Here is a 22,565-nt window from a genome sequence, read left to right as displayed (position 1 = left end):
CGCGATAATAAGACCACTCGATACTCACTAGGATTTGTAGTCTTTCTTCTTTCTTCGGGTTCACTCTTCCGGTCTACGGGTCAGACCCACTGCAGGAGCTGGCCTGGTACAGCTGGGTGCATGCAGAAGTAGGTGGAGCTGCTCTTAGTTGCATCCTTGAGAGAGTTTTATTGTAAAACTCTTATAATTTATAGTAATCGGAGGGGAAAACACTTCCTTTTAATTGCTGTGAGGACCGCTGCCAAAGAAACGCAGTAGATCCGCTCTCTTTTGGGGGCGGGGAGAGAGAACGGGGTTGTGTCCGCCATGTTGGTGAAGTCAAGCGAAGGCGACTAGAGCTCCAGGAGGGCCAGTTCTGTGGGCTCTAGTCCGCCATATTAATAAAGAGAAAGGGAAGGTTGGCCCTCCCTCGCCTCCGCCCCCACATACACACCCCTTCTTCCCACTCCGCTCTCACGACTAAGCTCTCACGATTAAGGCACGCCTGCCTCGATTGTCCAGCCTCTGCCAGAAGAAAGCTTAGCAGCCAGCGCCTCAGTAGAGACTTAAGGGCGCTGAATGAGTGGGAAAGGGAAATGCCGACCAATTGCGCCGCGGCGGGCTGTGCCACTACCTACAACAAGCACATTAACATCAGCTTCCACAGGTAACCTGGGCAGGGAGTGGGGGTGACGGAAATTGGAGTTCCTATTCTGGCTATCGCTTGTGTGGAAGGAACAGGAGGATTCTCCTAATTCTAATAACTTTCCCAGCTGGTAGCAGGGAAGCATGATACGTCCTTTGTTTTTCTCAAAGCCGTCCAATTTTTCCCTGCTTTCGGGGAAGCTTTACTCATTTTCTAAAAGAAATCCAAGTACTGTTTGGTGATTACCCCTTAGTAAAAAAGTAACAGGAGGATATCGTAATTTTCTACTCTTTTATTCCTCTGTTAGACCGGGTCTTGACATGAATGACGCCGTAAGGGAGAAAGAGATCTTCCCATTCAATCAGCAATCACCGTAAAAGCCTGCTGTGTTCCCGTTAAAATTAGGAAATTCTCACTAGATGAATTGACTTGGGAGGCATTTAGATTTCTAATAGTCACATAGTAATTCTGCGAAGGAATTGAGTCATCTTTGATAGCCATGGAATTAAGCGATGTTAATTAAAGTGCAAAAGATAACCTTTCTGTTCTTACTAGAACAGAGTAATAAAAAGAACCTAGGTTTTCTTTTGTTTGCTGGAAGAAAAATCAAAATTATTTAGTTCTGTCAAACCAGAACTCTTGAAAGCACTTTGAACAATGCTTGGAAAATAACAGGTACTCTGTAAATGTTTACCTTCTCTGCAAGTGCCTGCCACGTGCCTGAAGAAAAGACACATTAAAAAGTTAAGTGACACCGGTCCTGATTTGATATATTTTATATACCTAACAACGTATGTGATGTTAGTATGTAGAAATTATATCCTTGACCTTTTTCCCTACCTCACTATTACGAACTGTACTTTTATTAAAATCTGCCACTTAAAAAAAATCTTGTGATGTTTCTGTTTTTAAACTAGTTGATGCATATATAGTGCTTTGTTCATTCATCCATCAAGTATGTACGGAGTTCCTAATTACCTGACATTGTGCTAAGGATCCAGAAAGGTCTAATCCTCCTGGAGTTTAGAATTTAGTGGTGGAGAAAGACATAAATCATTATAATTAAGTGCCACAGAAGAAACATTCAGAGACCTGACTTAGTCTTGGAAAGTCAAAAAACACTTCTCAAAGGATGTGATATTTCAAATGAGACCAAAGGATGACAGATTTGGTCCTGCATGCTACTTAAGTATTTTCTGTTTTATCCTAAGAGTACTTAAGAAGCCATGGAGGGTTTAAAAAATGAATGGCACGATTACATTTGCATATTAAAAAGTCCTCTGGTTGCAGTGTAGAGAATCGTAGTATTACTGAAAGTGCTGGTCAAGCATCATCGGGAATGAACTTGATGAGAAAGGAACTTATTACAGAATATTAATGTACCTATTTTTTCCTTCACAGGGAAATCTTGTTACAATGTCAACTAAACTAAATCCTGTACTCAGTTGCTGGCACAATCAACATTGGATTAGGGAAGGTGTGAGCTGACAGAGAAAAACTAGTTAGGAAGCTGTAGTAAATAAAACAAGGAAAGTCCACCCAATTTTCTAGACTAGGGTGATATTAGAGTAGAATTGGAGAGGAGGGGACAGATTTGAGAAATGTTCTAGGAGAAACTACTGAATTTAGTAATTTGGATAGATGAGGGGGGGTAGTCCAGACACCAATAACAATGTTTAACCCAGTGTGTTGGCTCACACCTGTAATCCCAGCACTTCGGAAGGTCAGGGTGGGCTGATCACTTGAGCCCAGGAGTTTGAGACCAGCCTAGAAAACATGGTGAAACTTCGTCTCTACAAAAAAATTAGCTGGCCGTGGTGACGCGTGCCAGTAGTCCCAGCTACTTGGGAGGCTGAGGTGGGAGGACTACCTGAACTGGGGAAGTTGAGGCTGCACTGAGCCGGGATTGTGCCACTGTACTCTAGCCTGGGCAATACAGTGAGACCCTGTATTGCCAGGGTCAAGAAAAAACAAAAAAAAAGATGGATGGTGGTACAATAACATGCATAAAATTTGCCTATGAATTGAATATTTTCATGTGTAACCTCAGAAATTTAGGTCTTAAAATAGTATTCGTTATAATAAAAATACATTCCTATTTCGTAAATACAAACCAGGTTCAATTGATTCACTCCTTTACTACTGGGACATTAGTAGACTTTTTTTTTTTTTTTTTTTTTTTTTTGAGACAGAGTCTCATTCTGTCACCCAGGCTGGAGTACAGTGGTGCGATCTTGGCTCACTGCAACCTCCACCTTCTGGGTTCCAGCCATTCTCCTGCCTCAGCCTCCCGAATCGCTGGGACTACAGGTGCATGCCCACATGCCTGGCTAATTTTTATATTTTTTAGAAGATACTGGGCTTCACCATATTGGCCAGGCTGGTCTCGAACTCCTGACCTCGTGATCCGCCTGCCTCGGCCTCCCAAAGTGCTGGGATTACAGGTATAAGCCACTGTGCCTGGCCATTAGTAGACTTCTGTATCTCCATGTGCAAGTTATTTTGTCTAAACTTACTGTCTCTATCTTTTTTTACCTCTTAGCCAACTCTAGTCTTAAGTCTCCCCAGTAATCTGAAATTGCTCTTGCTAACATGACCTTTATGTCTCTCTACATTCATTTTTCATGGTGTGTGATCATTTCCTCCTTGAAATACTCTCTACTTTTAATTGACACTAATTTTATGGTTATCTTCTTACTTTTTTGGCCTGTCTTCAATCTCCTTTGCTACTCTTCTTTCTACTCCTTAACCCAGGTCTTCACACTCATATCAAAATAATTTCAGCTGTTCTGTGGTCTCAGCATCTACCTGTTGATGCCTCCCAAATCAGTATCTCCAGTCCATCTCTGTCTAATGAGTTCTAGACCTATAGGCAAGTGTCTACTCAGTATTTCTCTGGTCTTTTAGTTACCCAGATTTGTTTTTTTTTGTTTTTGTTTTTTTTGTTTGTTTGTTTGTTTGTTTTTGAGACGGAGTCTCGCTCTGTCGCCTGGGCTGGAGTGCAGTGACCGGATCTCAGCTCACTGCAGGCTCCGCCTCCCGGGTTTACGCCATTCTCCTGCCTCAGCCTCCCCAGTAGCTGGGACTACAGGCGCCCGCCACCTCGCCCGGCTAGTTTTTTGTATTTTTTTAGTAGAGACGGGGTTTCACCGTGTTAGCCAGGATGGTCTCGATCTCCTGACCTCGTGATCCGCCCGTCTCGGCCTCCCAAAGTGCTGGGATTACAGGCTTGAGCCACCGCGCCCGGCCACCCAGATTTGTTATCTATATTGACAAACTGCCCTTCCCCAAACATACCCCCACTTTCTGTACTCTGTTTCTCAGTAAATGAAGACACTACCCATCTGGAAACTTGGAAGTCTTTCTCCCTTGACTTCTCACCATTACACCTTGATTAGATTATTACAGTAGGCTTTTAACTGGCTCACTGTTTCCATCCATGCACTCCTAGCCACTCTTCTATAATCAATAGTATGTTGCTAAATATTTAATAAATGGTTTTCTAGGGAAGAGAAAAAGCCCTGATTTGTAGTGTTTCCCCACCTTCTATGATGTAAATACTACTACCAAGTCTAGTTTCAAGCTATCAATATAACGTCACTGATTATGGAGTTGGGAAGAGATGTGCAGTCTCACACTATTCTATAGTATTTCCACCATACAGATACAACAGACAACCTTAAGAGTAAAGATAACAGTAAAATCACTAGGAAATTTGGGGATTTTGGTATTCATTACCTTTTCATTTTAATTTATTTAATTGCAACTTTATATTTCATTTTAATAACGGCTGTGTTTAATAACAACTGGCTCACAGATTTTCTGTTAACAATCAGCTCTCACAATTCAGCCTTTTAATGGCTTACCATTGCCATTTTGGATAAGGTGGACAAGGTTCAAAATTACTCTTTGACTTAGAACGTCCTCCAGCATTATTTCATAACACTATTCTCTGTCCCCAAGATATTCTTAACACTCTACTGACCCACCCTAACTTTCCTAGCTGATTCCTATAATTTTTAAGGCCTCCTGACTAGACTAGCTCTTCCTGTTTTATGATTCCATACAACCTTGTACTTACCCTTTTATAAGACTCATGGACACTTGTAGTTACTTTTATTATAATAATAAATAGCATTTATTTAGTATTTAGCAGGTACTGTGCACTGGGCTAAGCATTTACTGACATTTTTTCATTTAATCCTTATGACCACACTAGGTGCCATTCTTATTACCACTTTATATATGATAAAAAAGAGACCTAAAAAGGTTAACTTGCCTAAAGTCACCCAGATATGCAGAGGAGCCAGGATTGGTGCCCTGGTTTGAGTCCAGAGACAGTGACCACTGTTCTATTGCATCCAACTAGTTGATTCCCTACCTTCCCCATTACAGTATACACTCATGAAAGAGAAGTACTATGTCTATTTTGTTTACTACTGTGTCTTCAGTGCCTAGGACAGTGCTTGGAATGTATGAGGCATTCAACTGATTATTGAAGATGCACACAACATAGCACTGTTTAAACTACTGAGTGACTTTTCAAAACATCAAATATTTGTAAGAGCCTGGTTCTATTACTGTATAGATAAGAATATATCCTTCTCTTACCATAATATTAATTTCGTCATATTTATGTGATGATTTATTATTAAGGTGAACTTAAATTTAGCATATGGCTATATCTCCCACTCTTTGAATGTGCTGAGAAAAGTCCAAACAACACATCCAAAACATGATCAAGGTTAGTGCTGTACAAAAACATTACACCAAAATTAAATATAAAATCATTGATTATTCATATTCTGTTTCAGCACAGAAAAATCTAAAGACTAGTAGTGCCAAATTAACCCCATTAGTTCATTGATTCATTGATTCAGAAAAGTTCATTGAGTGCTTAACAGGTACAATGCTAGATACTATGCTAAACTCAGGGACAAAGCAGTGAAAAACATAGCTCCTACCCTAGAGAAACTTACAGTCCAGTGGGAAAGATAGAAAAGTAACCAAAAAACTGTGATATCAGTGCTATAGCAACATCTAACCCAGTCCTCTGATCATGGAAAACTTCCTTAATAAGATAGGATTCCTTAACAGTCTTAAGTAGAATTTGGTCAAGTTAAGGTTTGATACAAGGCATTGATTTCCTAATTAAGGAGCTAGTTTTTAAAAGAGCTTTAAAAGAAAGAGAATTAAGGACCTGAATAATATCTGAAAGACAGTCTTAGAGTGGAAGAGTCTTACACAAATAATACAATGATAGTACTTATTTATTGAGTCTTTATCGAGGCCCTGACAAGAAGAAATATGTTTAAAGCCTGATTTTTAGCTTAGTCTTTAGGAAATATTTCCAAACTGTCAAATACTGGGACAGAGATCTTTGAAATGAGACTAGATTGTTGTTAAGAGGTGAGGCTAGGCAGAGTAAGTAAGTTATCAGAAAATTATTCAGCCAGGCGCGGTGGCTCACGCCTGTAATCCTAGCACTTTGGGAGGCCAAGACAGGTGGATCACCCAAGGTCAAGAGTTCGAGACCAGCCTAGCCAACATAGGAAACACCGTCTCTACTAAAAATACAAAAAAAAAAAAAAAAAAAAAATTAGCCAGGTGTGGCGGGCACCTGTAATCCTAACTACTCAGGAGGCTGAGGCAGGAGAATTGCTTGAACCCGGGACACAGAGGTTGCAGTGAGCTGAGATCCTGCCACTGCCCTCCAGCCTTGGCAACAAGAGTGAAACTCCGTCTCAAAAAAAAATAAATAAAATATCTATTTTCTTGTAAAATAGAAAAAAATGCATATGTGAATTGTGGAGTGATATACAGATGTTAGTATCTTCAGATCAGGGTGCCTATAGGGTTGAGGGGGATGGAGACAGAAGATGGGAGAGTGTTGACTGTAAATCCAGACATTCATTTCTTTGTGCCCCTCATTGCTGGTAATGTTAGCAAACCTAGTATATGCGATATACCCAAAGCTGTTACCTAATGAGGCTGCATTTGGGGGCTTCTGAACCACATGATCTTCTAACTTGGATTTTGTGGTTTTTTTTTAAGCACCAGTCATTTAATAATTAATATCTAAAGGATAATGTAGTCAAACCAAAGAGTTTTACACAAGCTTACTACATGCGACTGTTGATTCTTATATTTCCAAGTTACTGGTATAATTTTTAGAGACAGCCCCTTATATTTGTCTCTTCCTTAACAGGGACACACTGGATGCATATCAGTATATAGTTGACCCTTGAACAATACAGGGTTTAGGGGTGCAGAAGCTCCCTCACCACACAGTCGAAAATCAGAGTATGACTTTTGATTCCCCCCAAATTGAACTAATAGCCTTAAACAATAACACAAACAATCAACACATTTTTTATGTTACATGTGTTCTATACAGTATTCTTACAATAAAGTAAGCCAGAGAAAAGAAAATGTTACTAAGAAAATCCTGCCAGGCATGGTGACTCACCCCTGTAATCCCAACACTTTGGGAGCCCGAGGCAGGTGGGTCACCTGAGGTCAGGAGTTCGAGACCAGCCTGGCCAACATGGTGAAACCCTGTCTCTATTAAAAATACAAAAATTAGGCGGGCGTGGTGGCAGGTGACTGTAATCCCAGCTACTTAGAAGGCTGAGGCAGAAGAATCACTTGAACCTGGGAGGTGGAGGTTGCAGTGAGCCGAGATGGCACCATTGCAGTCCAGCCTGGGCAACAAGAGCAAAACTCTGTCTCAAAAAAAAAAAAAAAATCTTAAGAGAAAATATATTTACTATTGATTACGTGGAAGTGGATCACTATAAAGGTCTTCATCCTTGTCGTCTTCACATTGAGTAGGCTGAGGAGGAGAAGGAAGAGGGGGGGTTGGTTTTGCTGCCTCAGGCATGGCAAAGGTGAAAGAGGTGGAAGGGGAGGCAGGAAAGGCAGGCACACTCGCTCTAACTTTATGGAAATACATCATAATTTCTGTCTTGCTTTTTCATTTCTCTAAAAATGGTTTTATATTGTACCAATCCTTCTTCCCTGTTTGCTTTAGTTTCAGTGACCCTATTATAGAAGGGTCCATGTCATAAAAGAAGTCAAAAGCAGTCTTAAATAATCAGAACCCTTCTGCCAGATTTTCTAATGTCAATTTTTCTGGCATTGCTTCTTCTTCAACTTCTTCCTCATCATCTGGCAGTGGTTCAGAAGCACTCAGCTCCATCAAGCAGTCTTCTGTTAATTCCTCTGGTGTGGTGTCTTAAATCAGTTCTTGAATTTCTTTAAGATCCATATCTTGAAACCTGGCATTGTCCACCTTTTTTGCCATATCAACAATCTCTTTCATGATTTCCCTTATCAGCTCTGTCATAAAGACTGTGAGGTCACGCACAAATACACAGTTTTCTTTAACAGGAATTTATTGTTTTGGGCTTGGTGTCTTTCACCACTTTTTCTGTAACAATTTTCAATGGTGCAGTCCTTGTATACTTTCATGATGTTTTCTATCTTTGTTGGGGTTTTTTTCCATCACGTTGGCAATCCTTTCCATAGAGTACCATGTGTAATGTTAAAACTTGTGACCCTCTGATCTAGAAGTTGAATTAAATACATTGAATTTGAGGGCAAATAGACCACTTTGACATTTGCTGTGTTGGACTCACGGATCTTGGTGGCCAGAGGCATTGTCCAAAATGGAAAGAACTTTAAAAGGCCGTACCTTACTGGCAACGTGCTTCCTAAATTTAATGGAACCAATCCAGAGAAAGGGTTCTCAGTGTCTGGGCCTCTCATTTTACAACAAAAAGACTGGCAGCTGGTGTTTATCTTTCCTTTTCAAGGCTCAGGGTTTAGCAGGTTTGTAGATAAGGGCAGAATTGATATAAACCCAACTGCATTTGTACAAAACAGTGTTAGCCTATGCCTTCTTGCCTTAAGTCCTGATGTTTGCATCTCTTCCTTACTGATAAATATCTTTTGTGGCATTTTTTTTCAAGAAAGAGCATTTTTGTCTGCATCAAAAACCTGTTCAGACAGATAGCCTTTCTCTTGAATGAACTTAATGGCATCGGGGAACATCTGCAGCCTCTTGGTCAGCAGAAGCTGTCTCTCTCTTATCTTGACATTTTTTAAGCCAAACCTCTTTCTAAAATTATCAAACATCCTCTGATGGCATTAAATTTGCAGCTTCAGATCATTCACCTTCCTTTTGTTTTATCATATGACAACCTCACTTTTTCTCCAGAGTTCTATATAAACTCTAATATGATTTTTCTAAAAAATTTTCTTTCTTAAAAAAAACTACCTGTAGCCCTGGAATATAGGTATGACTTTCTTACAGCAGTTGTGCACTCACATAAAAGCTGCATTTCCAATATAGAATAGAAAGACATTTCACAAAAAGTGCAAGATCTTTGTACCTGCTGGCATAGCTGTAGCAACAGCTTGACGATTTTTTTTTTTTTAACAATGGTCCTGGATTTATTTATTTTGAAATGGCAGGCAACCACAGCTGCAGACCTAAATCTGTGGGGGATATATATATCTCTCTCAAGCAATTCAACTTTTTCTTGTATTGTCATGACTCTGCTTCTTAGAGCATATCCATCATCACTAATGGCACTTCATATGGGTATCATGGTGTTAGTTAAGGTTTATGATATTGCACTAAATACAATGAAAAATATGCAAGAACTGCGAGAAATCACTTTCTGCCATGATACACAACTTACTGGAGAGACAAATTGCTCAGACAGAGAGAATTAGCATCACATGGCACTTTAAGTGAGTACTCACAGCACTTATTGAGCTCACCACAATAGAAGATGGCTATGAAATTATTACAGTAGTACAGTATGTACTGTAGTTGGTTTTATGCAGTTATCATTATACTGCATCTTTGCAGTATAATGCATTCTTCTGGACTGAATGATGCCATGTATGGTCTCTGTAAAATTTGATAATTTTAACTTTTTAAAATCTATATATTTCACGGTAGTAAATGACAAAATAGACTAGTATGTGTACATTTTATGGTAGTAAATGATAAAATAGACTGGCATCTACATATATTTTCTATATTAATGACATACCTTTGTCTTAATTTTTTCAATGTTTCCAGGCTACGTGGTTTGTCTGCAAGTTTTTTCCAATTGTTTCAAATTCCAATGTATTTATTGAAAAAATGCACATATAATTGGACTTGTGTAGTTCAAACCCATGTTGTTAAAGCGTCAACTGTATTTTATACTTGAAATATGAAAGGAAAAACATTGCTACAAAGTATTTTACGTTTTTGTAAGTTTGCTTTCTGCTGCACTACATAATTAAAGAGTTGACTTTTTAAAAATATTTGCTGTTTACATACAGAATATTATTATTCTGTATTTGTATTAATTTAGCAAATTTTGTTGAATCCCTGCTGTTTACAAAGCATTGTGCTAAGTGTCAAAGATAAATACATGCCAAGATATAATGATCCCTGTCCTCAAGAAGTTTATAATCTTTATGTCATTGGAAATTAAAATGGAAAAATTACAAAATAATGTGGTAAGTGTCATAATGATGGGACATAGAGGAAGGAGTACCAGCATCTGCCTAGGCTTTCCTTGACAAAATTTAATCTTTAGATATCTGACTTTTCTTGACTACATATATCAGCAGCAGATTAAAGCATGGTGAAATTACTCCTGCTTATAATGGTTCTACTTAAACTTGATCTAAATCAGTTTAGTCATGTTTTATTTTACTGCCCAGATTAAGGGCTAATTGGGAAGAAGTGTCTCTTTTTAAAAGCCCTGAAATATAAAACGACTCAAGTCAGTTTCTGACTAAGTTTTTCAAACTTATAAAACATTACCATGAATTGGTTTCTGTTTCAGTGTCTGGATATTGTGAGTTTAACATTTTCTGTGTAAATGGGACACACTTTTAATCATCTTCGAAATTTCTTTTAATCATTTAGGTGCAACCAGAATTATGATAGTTGGAACTTGAGTTGCATATTTTTTTTGTTTAAGGTTTCCTTTGGATCCTAAAAGAAGAAAAGAATGGGTTCGCCTGGTTAGGCGCAAAAATTTTGTGCCAGGAAAACACACATTTCTTTGTTCAAAGCACTTTGAAGCCTCCTGTTTTGACCTAACAGGACAAACTCGAAGACTTAAAATGGATGCTGTTCCAACCATTTTTGATTTTTGTACCCATATAAAGTCTATGGTAGGTAATGTTACTCTCTTGTTTTTAAAACCATTTTTAGAACCCATTCCTTTTTGTTTATGCAGTTATTAACTGAAATTCATTTATAGTGATATGCCTCAAAAAAGTTGCAGACCTTCCTCTTGTACAGTAAAGGTACAGGCTAGAATCAGAGTTTGGGTTTCCTGACTCCAATATTCTTTCCCCAATCCAAATTGTTTTACTATATTGGAATTTTACATTATTACCAATTATTATTAATAATTGCACCACTGGTAAAACTGAAAAATCATATGAGTAATGAAACTTCCAGCATCACTGTGTTCTGATTTTAAAATGACATACAAATAACATGTGTAAAGTACTTTAAGAGCAGCACAGCCAGAGTTACACCAAAGAATGTAAGTTCAGAGGGAGGCAGACATAACAGAAATCTTCAGAGAGCTTGGGCATTTAGAGTGGGCTTTTGAAGCCTTGGGAGTTTAAAATAGAGGAAAGGGATCTTGGCTTTGCACAGAATAATTACAGTTGCATGATGAGATCAAAAACCAGTGGGCTGAGGGGTGAGTAGGAAATGTTAGCAAGTGATATTTGAAAGGAAAGAATGAAGAAAAAATGAAGCAAAAAAAGTAAAATTTAAAAATGAAAGAATTAAGATATAAGATGAATGAATTAAAACAATGTTTTATCTAGTTAGGGAAGATCTGACCAGAGAGGAAAACCTAGCTGGGAAAGACAGGGTCACCAAGGGTAAGAAAGGGTAAAATGAACACAAATAGTTTAGCTTTGAAAGGCAGGGCAAACATGCTTTCCTCTGAGAGAGGAAAAACTACTGTTTTTCTTGTTTGTAACAGTTAAACTTTTAAATGTATATGAGTTATTATCTGAATGGGAGACCAGGTTGTAGTAAGCTAATTACCACTGATGTTAGAAAAGCTCCAGGAGGGCAAGAACTTAGTCTTTTTCATGTGTGAATCCTCAGCACCTCAAACAGTGTCTGGGACATAGTATATACTCAAATACTGAATTTGAAATGTACCTTATTTTTGACATTTTGATTATTTATTTAATAAATACAAGTAAACTTTCCATTATGCCAGAATCTAAGCTCAGTGCTAGAGATACAAAGATCAAAAAAGAGTCCCTGTCAATTCCCTAGGCAGAGGGACTAACTGAGGTTTCATGAGGATAGGAACCATATTGTCTTATTTGTTCAGTGTTGTGTCCCCAGGAATTCATAGTATGTGTTTCAAAAATGTTTATGAATAAAAGACACAGACTTATGAGGACATGATATAATCTGGAAACTCTCAGTGGCTTAGTATTGCTGGAGTATAAATCAAGATGGTAAATTGCAGAATGGGGTGAGATCCTAAATTGTATAGTATGCTATGTAAATATTTTTTTTTCCTTTAGATAATAGGTAGGCAAAGAATAATTTGGCCAGAATAGAAATGTCAAATATTCTAGAAAAATTATTCTCATGGCAGAATGTGGATTAATGAGGATCAAAATGAAGTGCAGAGATCAATAAAGAATAATACAGTCAGAACAGATATGATAGAGGCCCAGTGTAAGTAGTGACATCGAGAATGACAGTGTTCAGCCTTACTGTGGAACAGAGAAAGGAAAAAAAAGAATGACGGAGAGGAGAGGATTCATGGTAGGAATATTTAGTGGGTAGAATTAACAGGACTTGATGACCATTTGAATGAAAGAGATAAAAGCAAAAAAAAACTCCTGATTTTGGCAAATATTCCTAGCCAGATTTTAAATCCTTGAAGATGTAACCATCAAAAATTAATAGGTAAATATATTTAGAAACTTGATACTTAAGAATATATTTCTCCAGATCCTTCAGTTTTCATTAAGTAGGACCCTGGTTCTAAAATATTCATCAGATTGAGAAAATGGTATTTAATTAAAAGGGGATCAAATTAATATCATAAATAATATCTACATATATTCTAAATTGACCTTAGTAAATTGGAAAGGATCTTTAAAGTCTCTATAGAATCATAGTCAATAATTTGGAAAAAACCTTGGACATCCATTGTCTATTTCCAAATCAATGTTTGAATCTCTCTGGATATGGGACAAAAAGAAGTAGGTGACTACAGTTTATTCAGCCAGTTAAAAAACTTAATCTTGGATTACATGAGATGGCTGCTGCTGTTTCCTATTAAGGTTTTGATATTGACTTTTAAAAGAACAGTTTAAATACTCTGTTATCCAAAACTGGACACTATTTGCTTATTTGTGATATTTCATAATTTATGTTCAACCCTCTAATTTTATTCGGCTCAGAAACTCAAGTCAAGGAATCTTCTGAAGAAAAACAACAGTTGTTCCCCAGCTGGACCATCTAATTTAAAATCAAACATTAGTAGTCAGCAAGTACTACTTGAACACAGCTATGCCTTTAGGAATCCTATGGAGGCAAAAAAGAGGATCATTAAACTGGAAAAAGAAATAGCAAGCTTAAGAAGAAAAATGAAAACTTGCCTACAAAAGGAACGCAGAGCAACTCGAAGATGGATCAAAGCCACTTGTTTGGTAAAGAATTTAGAGGCGAATAGCGTATTACCTAAAGGTACATCAGAACACATTTTACCAACTGCCTTAAGCACTCTTCCTTTGGAAGATTTTAAGATCCTTGAACAAGATCAACAAGATAAAACACTGCCGAGTCTAAATCTAAAACAGACCAAGAGTACCTTCATTTCAGTTTAGCTTGCACAGAGCTTGATGCCTATCCTTCATTCTTTTCAGAAGTAAAGATAATTATGGCACTTAACGCCAAAATGCATTATTTAATAAAGTTTTACTTGAAGTAACATTACTGTATAATTTGTGAAAACTTGATTACAAAAGAATAAAAAAATTTGTATGAAGTTTTTATTTGAAAATGAATGGAAGTGCCTTACGTTAGAATTATGGACTTAAAATTTTTGCCAATAAATTGTATGTTTGAAAGGTGTTTTTTATTTCTGTCTTTTTAAACTACTATTAAAAGAACAGCTTATGATAAGTAATATGTTTAACTTATATTAGAAAAGAATTTTTTCCTGTACCAAAGTTGGCATATTGCATTCTAAATAAGATGCTAAATAAGAGTTAACCAACATTTACATGACCTTAAAACTGCTGGGTTTTGTATTAAATTATAATTGGCACTGTGATTTGAAAAATTTATAGAAAAAAAGGTACAGGGCAAGTTTTTAAATTAAAACTTTCTGTATTTTGTTTTACCAGTGAAAGTGAGCTTGTCATGGCCTCTATCGTAAGAATATTAGATTTTAAAATAGGTTGTAAAATATTTTGAAAATATTTGAATGTGAAGTACCATTGAGTCATCCAAACTAGGTAAGGCCTCAAGTACTTTAAACTAGTAAAATCTAGTAGCTGATAATATTCACCTAGGAAAATGTTGTAAAATAATTCAGAGTTCAGGACCTAGCTAAGTAAATGTATACTACTCTTTTTCTCATATTAAAAACCTTACATTTCCAACTTCAAAATTGGTGCTTACGTATTTGTTGATAACCAAAACTAAGGTTTTCTGTTTTCTTTTTAACTACTTTCTAAATGCATGCTATACCTCAGAAATAGTATATCAATATAGTGGGATTTTTTTTTCCTCTTCATAAACCCACAGTAAAATTTAATCACAGGAAACTACTTATATCTTCACAATTTATATTAATAACTTAAAATGGCATCAGTTTATCTTAGACATCAGCTTGCTTTTTATCTCCTTTTTTAGTGAGTGAAATAGAGCAACCAGCATGCCTGTGTTCCCAGCTACTTGGGAGGGTAAGGTGGGAAGATCACTTGAACCTAGGAGGTTGAGGCTATGGTGAGCTGTGATTGCACCACTGCACTCCAGCCTGGACAATGGAGTGAGACCCCTGTCTCTAAAACAACAACAACAACAGCAAATACAAATAAAGCAACCATAGTGCGTAAGGGAAATTAAATGTTCCCTATAGAAATATGCGTATATCTGTGATAGTGGTATGCAAATGCTAATTATTTTACAAAATAAAAGTATCAGAACTATTCTTATCATTGGCACTTGAACAATTAAAGGGTTTGCTTTATTTCACTAATGTTTAATAGGAACCCTTTGCTTCAAACAGCTTTGTTGAAATCATGTAAAAATGTGTTAATATATAATCAAGTTATTTAACTCAACCTATTTAATTCAAACTTGTGATACTAACATACGAAGGTAGCATAATTCATAATTATGTCATAAAAAATCATAAATTGCTGTAAAACTTTCCTGTAAAGTAATAGCTACTTTATGATTAAAAAGAAAAATTCCCACTTTTTGCCAACTATTTAGGATTGCATTTGCTTGATCCTAGTAAGAATTCTTTTACAGTTTTAGCACTCTCTTTACTAAGGAATGCCTCCCAAGGAAATGCAAAGGTAGGAAAAGTCTCTTAGAATGCCCATGAGGTATTTAAAACAGATATTTATGAAAATCTTTTTGTGGATGTTATAAATCTTGCTAGTTATTTTATCTTTATCTTAAGTATTAGATGTAGTTCCTTGGAATTGTCATTACACATTTATTTTTTTCTAGTATGGTTTCAAATAACTTTTCACCAGCATATAATCATCATCAAACATTTACTGACCACATCTACCTTATAACTCAAAATAAGTTGGACAAATAATCATTTGAATAAAAACTATTTTTTCCAAGTATAACCACTCTCATGTGGTTCACCCTTCACCCCAGATACAAAACACTTACTTATGTAGCCCAGTTCCCATCTACAATAATACCTTGAAATCTTAATAAATTTTAAAAATCATAAAAATAAAATATTGCAAAATACAACTTTTTGACAAGGTTACTTCATCTTCATTCATTATTACTTGACAGTATTAAATAAACTACTACTCAATAATTTTAGAGTGAACTTTTCTGTGTTTTCTCTGTCATTTTCGTTTTACTGTCTTGACAACATGCTCCAAACTCTTTGCATCAAATTGTTTTATTAGTATACATTTGTCTACCTTTGAACTAGCTTTATTCACAGAGAAAAACCTAAAAGGAGTCTATTAAAATCCTGCTTTCAGTTCGACAGATTTCTTTTTATCACCCTGACCATAAAACTAACTGAAATTATAATAGCTTTTTTTCCTCTGCTGGTCACAACACAGATCTTCTGTTTATTTGTCCTCTGTCTATTGGGCACCAACCTCTACAAAGAACCAGCCAAAGGCTAGGTACTTGATATACAAAGGAATATGACATTATTTTCTACCCTCAAGTTGCTCTATTTCCTGAGAGAAACAAGTAATATTTATAACACAATATGATAATGCTACAAAATAAATAGCTATAAAGTCCCTTTGGTAAATGCTGTTGAATTGGAATTCAGTAAGAACTATAAACTGTAGACCTTTTATAATCAAATGCTTTTGTTTTGAAACAAAACAGATTCCTCCTTGTATTGACTTAGCAAAGGAGGTACAAGGACATTGGCATTTGACCTGAATTATGGTGTTTTATTGAAGGAGCTATAAGACAACATTTTTACCCTTTAAAATGAACACTGAACAAATGTGTTGTTAATGGTATCTTTGTTAAAAGGAAAACGTAGCTATAAATAAAATAGTACATCAAAATCCAGTACTGGAGTTCATTTGAAATTTGGTATTTTGTGTAAAATAACAAACCTATGAACACAGATTTTTAAAATAACTCAGAATCTTATAAAGCACTTTGGTATTTATTTGTTCTCTTTTTCCTTACATTCTGTGTGGTAGGTGGTGTTACCTCTGATTTACACATGAAGACATCTTTGTTAATTCAATTTATTTATTCATTTGGGCATTTACTATGTGCCAACTTGCACAAGGAATAGAAATGTCTGTGATCTAGATAGTTCTAGATTGAACATAGATCTTCTGCCAACAAATCCTCTCTGCTGTTCACATTACCCTTTGTTTAACATGTGAAGCAGGTTACTAAAATAGGACAAATCATGTGTCTTAAAATATGAAAATAGTAAAGTCTTTGAGGTCACTTGATCTTTTCTATAAAGTAGACTTTATAATACTGTGTTTTATCTCATTTCTCAATGTTAGAATACGGGTAGATTTTAATTTTGCTATAATATAGGAAATGGTTCATCTTTGTACCAAAATATTGGATTCTTCTGATATTTAGACAGTTGGAAACTTTCTAAAATTGAGGATTTTGTAATGTATACTAAAGAATTGCATATTCACAAGAATGTATTCTGAGTATGGTGATATTAAACATTTTTCCCCAAGGAAATTACTGTCATGCCTGTTATTTCTAAGAAATGTACATAAATATTTCTGTGAAAGTTCTTTTACACTGACCCCCTAAAAGATTTCTGTGAAGTCCTTCTCCCTAAACTGAAGCAAATGGTAAAACAAATAAAGATAATGTAAAGCCTTGAAGAGAAATTATTTTCATTTTTGTTGCTCAAGTTGTATCTAAATGTACATTATAGTTTATTTGCACTGTTTTAGATACTGGTTAGGCAATCTAGACGAGATATACGAAGGGCTATAAAAATGGTAAGAGTCTATCTCTATCCTGACCATAATTTGAGGCTCACACAAAAATGTATTTGCAAGCTAAGTACAGGGGTTCATGCCTGTAATCCCAGCATGTTGTGGGGCTAAGGTGGGTGGATCACTTAAGGCCAGGAGTTTAAGACCAGCCTGGGCAACTTAGTGAGACACCCGTCTCTACAAAAATAATGAAATAAAAATTAGCCAGGCATGGAGGCATGTGACGTAGTCCCCTAGCTACTCAGGAGGCTGAGGCAGGAGGACTGCTTGAGCCCAGGAGTTCAAGGCTGCAGTGAACTATGATTGCACCACTGCACTTCAGCCTGGGCAACAGAGTGCAACCCTGTCTCTTAAAAAAAAAAAAAAAAAAGACATTATCAAAGCACAATTTTACTAACAAAAGGGAAAGAAGATTGTGATATTTTATTAATTTTTTTCTGATTAAAACATTGTTTCGGGCCGGGCGCAGTGGCTCACACCTGTAATCCCAGCACTTTGGGAGGCCGAGGTGGGCGGATCACGAAGTCAGGAGTTCCAGGCCAGCCTGGCCAACATAGTGAAACTCCGTCTCTGCTAAAAAATACAAAAAATAAGCCAGGCATGGTGCCGGGTGCCTGTAATCCCAGCTACTCAGGAGGATGAGGCAGGAGAATCGCTTGAACCCGGGAGGCGGAGGTTGCAATGAGCCGAGATTGTGCCATTGTACTCCAGCTCCGGCAATAGTGTGAGACTGTCTTAAAAAAAAAAAAAAAAAGGCCGGGCGCGGTGGCTCAAGCCTGTAATCCCAGCACTTTGGGAGGCCGAGGCGGGCGGATCACGAGGTCAGGAGATCGAGACCCTCCTGGCTAACACGGTGAAACCCCGTCTCTACTAAAAATACACAAAACTAGCCGGGCGCGGTGGCGGGCGCCTGTAGTCCCAGCTACTCGGGAGGCTGAGGCGGGAGAATGGCGGGAACCCGGGAGGCGGAGCTTGCAGTGAGCCGAGATGGCGCCACTGCACTCCAGCCTGGGCGACACAGCGAGACTCCGTCTCAAAAAAAAAAAAAAAGAAAGTTTGGAATACTGTAATTCAAAAAATGCTATCTTTTTTTCTTTTCTTTTCTTTTTTCTTTTTTTTTTTTTTGAGATTTTTTGCTCTGGTTGCTCAGGCTGGAGTGCAATGGCACAATCTCAGCTCAACAGAACCTCCACCTCCCGAGTTCAACTGATTCTCCTGCCTCAGCCTCCTGAGTAGCTGGGATCACAGGCACGCACCACCATGCCCAGCTAATTTTGTATTTTTAGTAGAGACATGGTTTCCCCATGTTGGTCAGGCTGGTCTAGAACTCCCAACCTCAGGTGATCCGCCCACCTTGGCCTCCCAAATTGCTGGGTTTACAGGTGTGAGCCACCGTACCTGGCCCAAAAATACTATCTTAAAACTCACTAAGAGACACTGATCAAACTAGGATGTGCCAGACAGACATAGTGTCTGTCCTCAAGGCTACTGGAAAACAGTATTCCATTTATTTATTCCTGCCCTCATTGCTCCCCACCCTCTCCCTAAGGCCCTGTTAGAATGAGCTCAATCTAATACAACAAATGCATCTTCAAATTGCTCCCTAGTCTTTTAAAATCTATACTACAAACATTTAAAAAACAAAATATTTGGGTTTAATGTCAAGAAGGCACATATTGGTTGGATGCAGTGGCTCACACCTGTAATCCCAACACTTTGGGAGGCCAAGGCAGGAGGATCACTTATAGCCAGGAGTTTGGGACCAGCCTGGACAACACAGTGAGACCTCACCTCTATTTTTATATTAAAAAATTTTTAAAAGAGGTGTCTGTTTCTCAGATGAATTTTTGGTTTAATAAATTATTTAGCAAACATTCCAAAATGTGTTATTTTTAACTCTTCTCCATTCTCTTGAACTTCCTGTTTTCATGTTCTTCTTAACCACCAAACAAACCTTTACAAATTGACCTTCCTTTAGCTTAGTCACTGAGCAAACTCTTTGTCATCTTTCAATTCTTACCTTGGATGCTCCCCTCTCTTGTGTGACACCATCCCTAAACATACCAAAGGGACATAAGTGCTTTTCTCCTTGAGTCCTGTTTATATATGACTTGGATAAAATCATCATCTTATTATAATGTAATGGTCTACATGTCCATTTTCATCTGCTATGCTCCTTCAAGGCAGAGACTGTGGTATATGTGTGTTGGCACTCAAATCACTCAAATATTTGCACATTTCAGAAAATCGCAACCAATCCCTTTGGATTAGATTCAAAGGGATTGTAAATAAAATCTGATAATTTCACACAGTAAGTGCTTTTTGCCATTAGGATAATTTTTGTGATTGGTATTGAATATAAATGTCTATCACAGAAAAATCCAAACTTTATATCAAAGAGCACTTAACCATAAATGGGTATTTATATTGTGAAATTTAAAGAGCAGCACAACAATGAACTTTCAGTTTATTCTATGATGGCTATAGTAAGTCTCAAACTGCATGTTTTCTACAGGAAAGAAATCTCGGGAAGACAATTAACTGTTGGAAGCATTTAAACAAATGTGTTTGTTTCTTAACTTCTTAGAGTCATTAATAATACACTTTAACTATCCCATGTAGAGACAATCTTTCTCAAATTTGATCACAGGTATCTTTGAGTGGTAGGGATGCCTACTAATAAAGAATAACTACTATTAAGTTAAAGAATACAGTTTAGGAAATGCCTAACCAGAAATTTTCCATTGCCAGAAAATGGCTTCTAAAGTAAATAGAAAAACGAAGACTTTGTTGAAATTTTTAAGATTGATAGTCTATAAAATTTATAACAACAGATTCTTTTAAAAGTATACAATAGCCCCTCTCCCCTTATCCTTGGAGATACATTCCAACACCCTCAGTGGATGCTTGAAACCCTGGATAATATCAAACCCTATATATACTATGTTTTTTCCGATTCCTATATACCTATGATAAGGTTTAATTTATAAATTAGGCACAGTAAGAGATTAGGAGGAATACCTAACAATAAAATAGAACAATTATAACAATATATTGTAATAAAACTAAAATAAGGGCACTGTGATACTGCAACAGTCCATCTGATAACTGAGATGGCTCCTAAGTGACTAACGAGAGAGTAATGTTTATTGCATGGATATGCTAGATAAACAGAGGATTCACGTCCCAGGTGGGATGGAGCTGGATGGCATGAGATTTCATCAGGCTACTCTGACTGGCATGCAATTTAAAACTTATGAATATTGCCGGAATTTTCTTTTTAATATTTTCAGATTGCTACCAGTGGAAGGTGTCCAGGTTCTTGGCGTTTTGAACGAAGAATTGGACAAAACAAACAAAGCAAGGAAATATTGAAGCAACAAAACCAGAGATTTACTGAAAACAAAGTAAACTCCATATGGTGAGAACCACCTGAGCATAGGGGCTCAAGAGCCTCCTTACGGAATTTTCTAGGGTTTAAATACCCTCCAGAGGTTCCCATTGGTTACTTGGTGTACACTCTATGTAAATGAAGTACTAGCCCGCAATCAGTGTGATTGGTTGTGAAAAACAACCAATTAGAGACTGAAGTGAAGTTACAAAGTTACACTCCTACCCAAACGTCTGATTGGTTGCAGAAAGCGACCAAGCAGAGATACTTTCAATTTTCTATCTGCCACGCAGAAAAAAAAAAGGGGGGGGAGTTGCAGAGGGAGTAGCTTCGGGTCCTTTTGTTACTTAGGTGTGGAAAGTTGGGGTTTTCCTTTTGATTTAGCTCTAGGAAGTCAGCATGAATCAACCTTAGGTTCCCTCCCTCCAGACCCTATTCTCCTGCTTCAAGATCATGTTTAACCCTTGGTAACTGAAACTGCCTATTGCATGTAAGGAAGAACTACCGTATTTTAATTATATTAACTCCTCTAAATTATTTTGGTCTTAAGCTAGAATAACTTTTATGGAGAAAAACATCAATAATAGGTCACTAAAAAAAAATACAAGGGAAAATACTCATTTGAAGGGTCAGTTCACTAACACTACTATTTAATATGCATTTTTAGCCAGATCTACTAGTCATGAGAAAATCATCCCTGACATCCAGGAATTGACCTGACACAGCTACACCCCAGTGTTGGGAGATAGCTTGACATTCACAGCTAGGCTATGATTTTCCTATAGAACACCAACTAATCAGAGAGGGTCACTCTGTGACTATGGTGAAGCAAGGCCAAAAAACAAAAACAAAAACAAAACAAAACAAAACAACAGACCAGTTTATAAGTTTGTCTAAGCAGAGACAAAAACAATGCCACTGCGCAAACCCCCAAAACATTAGCTTTTATTATTAATAATTTTACCCAATAGTCTGGTAACATTGATATTGGCCAGTCAGCTTGGTAAGTAAGATAATCCAAACATTTACCTATGCAGAACAGACTAAGACAAAAAGAAAGTAGGCACATAATAAATTTCAGCATAAAGACCATATGTATATTATCTAGTACAAGAAGCCCACTACTATTTAGTCCTACTTCACAGATTTGTTATTAGTTAACTACTTAATTAGATGCCTTACCAAAGAAAATGACAAGCAGTCTTGGCATGTATTTTGAAATTTAAAATAATGTGAGCTTTTTTTAAAGTAACTACTCTTGGGGGTTAAAACACAAGTGCACACTGTGTCTGAAATGAATTTGGCTCCTCTTCTTACACTGTCAGCAATTAACTGAAAAAATTGATAAATAATGTGTAATTATCAGTTAGTTACTGTTAACCCGAGCAAACAAGTTAATTTCACATAAAACATGAAATCAGGCCGGGCGCGGTAGCTCAAACCCGTAATCCCAGCACTTCGAGAGGCCGAGGTGGGTGGATCCCCTGAGGTCAGGAGTTCTAGACCAGCCTGGCCAACATGGCGAAACTCCGTCTCTACCAAAAATACAAAAATTAGCCGGGGTTGGTGGTGGCGCCTGTAATCCTAGCTACTCCGGAGGCTAGAGTAGGAGAATCGCTTAGAACCTGGAGGCGGTGGTTGCAGTGAGCAGAGATCATGCCACTGCACTCCGGCCTCGGCAACAGAGAGAGACACTGTCTCAAAATAATAATAATAATAATAATAATAATGATGATGATGAAATCAGCCACGATTCAGAATTTTTATGCTAACAAGACGTTTTGCTTTCTAAATGAACACACTTTAAAT

General features: G+C 37.2%; 1 protein-coding gene across 2 annotated transcripts; it reads left to right on the top strand.

The window, feature by feature from the left end:
• Positions 1-27: 27 nt before the first annotated feature.
• Positions 28-17,099, top strand: THAP2 (THAP domain containing 2). 2 transcript variants are annotated; one of them, XM_033221266.1, is made up of 3 exons: positions 28-128; positions 10,621-10,816; positions 13,103-17,099. In XM_033221266.1, the coding sequence occupies exons 1-3, from the start codon at positions 121-123 to the stop codon at positions 13,526-13,528; spliced, it is 630 nt and encodes a 209-aa protein (XP_033077157.1). In that variant the 5' UTR covers positions 28-120; the 3' UTR covers positions 13,529-17,099. The 2 variants fall into 2 exon arrangements, with proteins under 2 accessions (XP_033077157.1, XP_033077156.1); XM_033221265.1 differs by having other exon boundaries at positions 68-646.
• Positions 17,100-22,565: the final 5,466 nt, after the last annotated feature.

Source organism: Trachypithecus francoisi, unplaced genomic scaffold (assembly GCF_009764315.1).
Source record: "Trachypithecus francoisi isolate TF-2019V2 unplaced genomic scaffold, Tfra_2.0 Lachesis_group11, whole genome shotgun sequence".
Taxonomy (NCBI): domain Eukaryota; kingdom Metazoa; phylum Chordata; class Mammalia; order Primates; family Cercopithecidae; genus Trachypithecus; species Trachypithecus francoisi.
The sequence above is the reverse complement of the archived record's forward strand: the minus strand, read 5'-3'. Positions and strand labels throughout refer to the sequence as shown.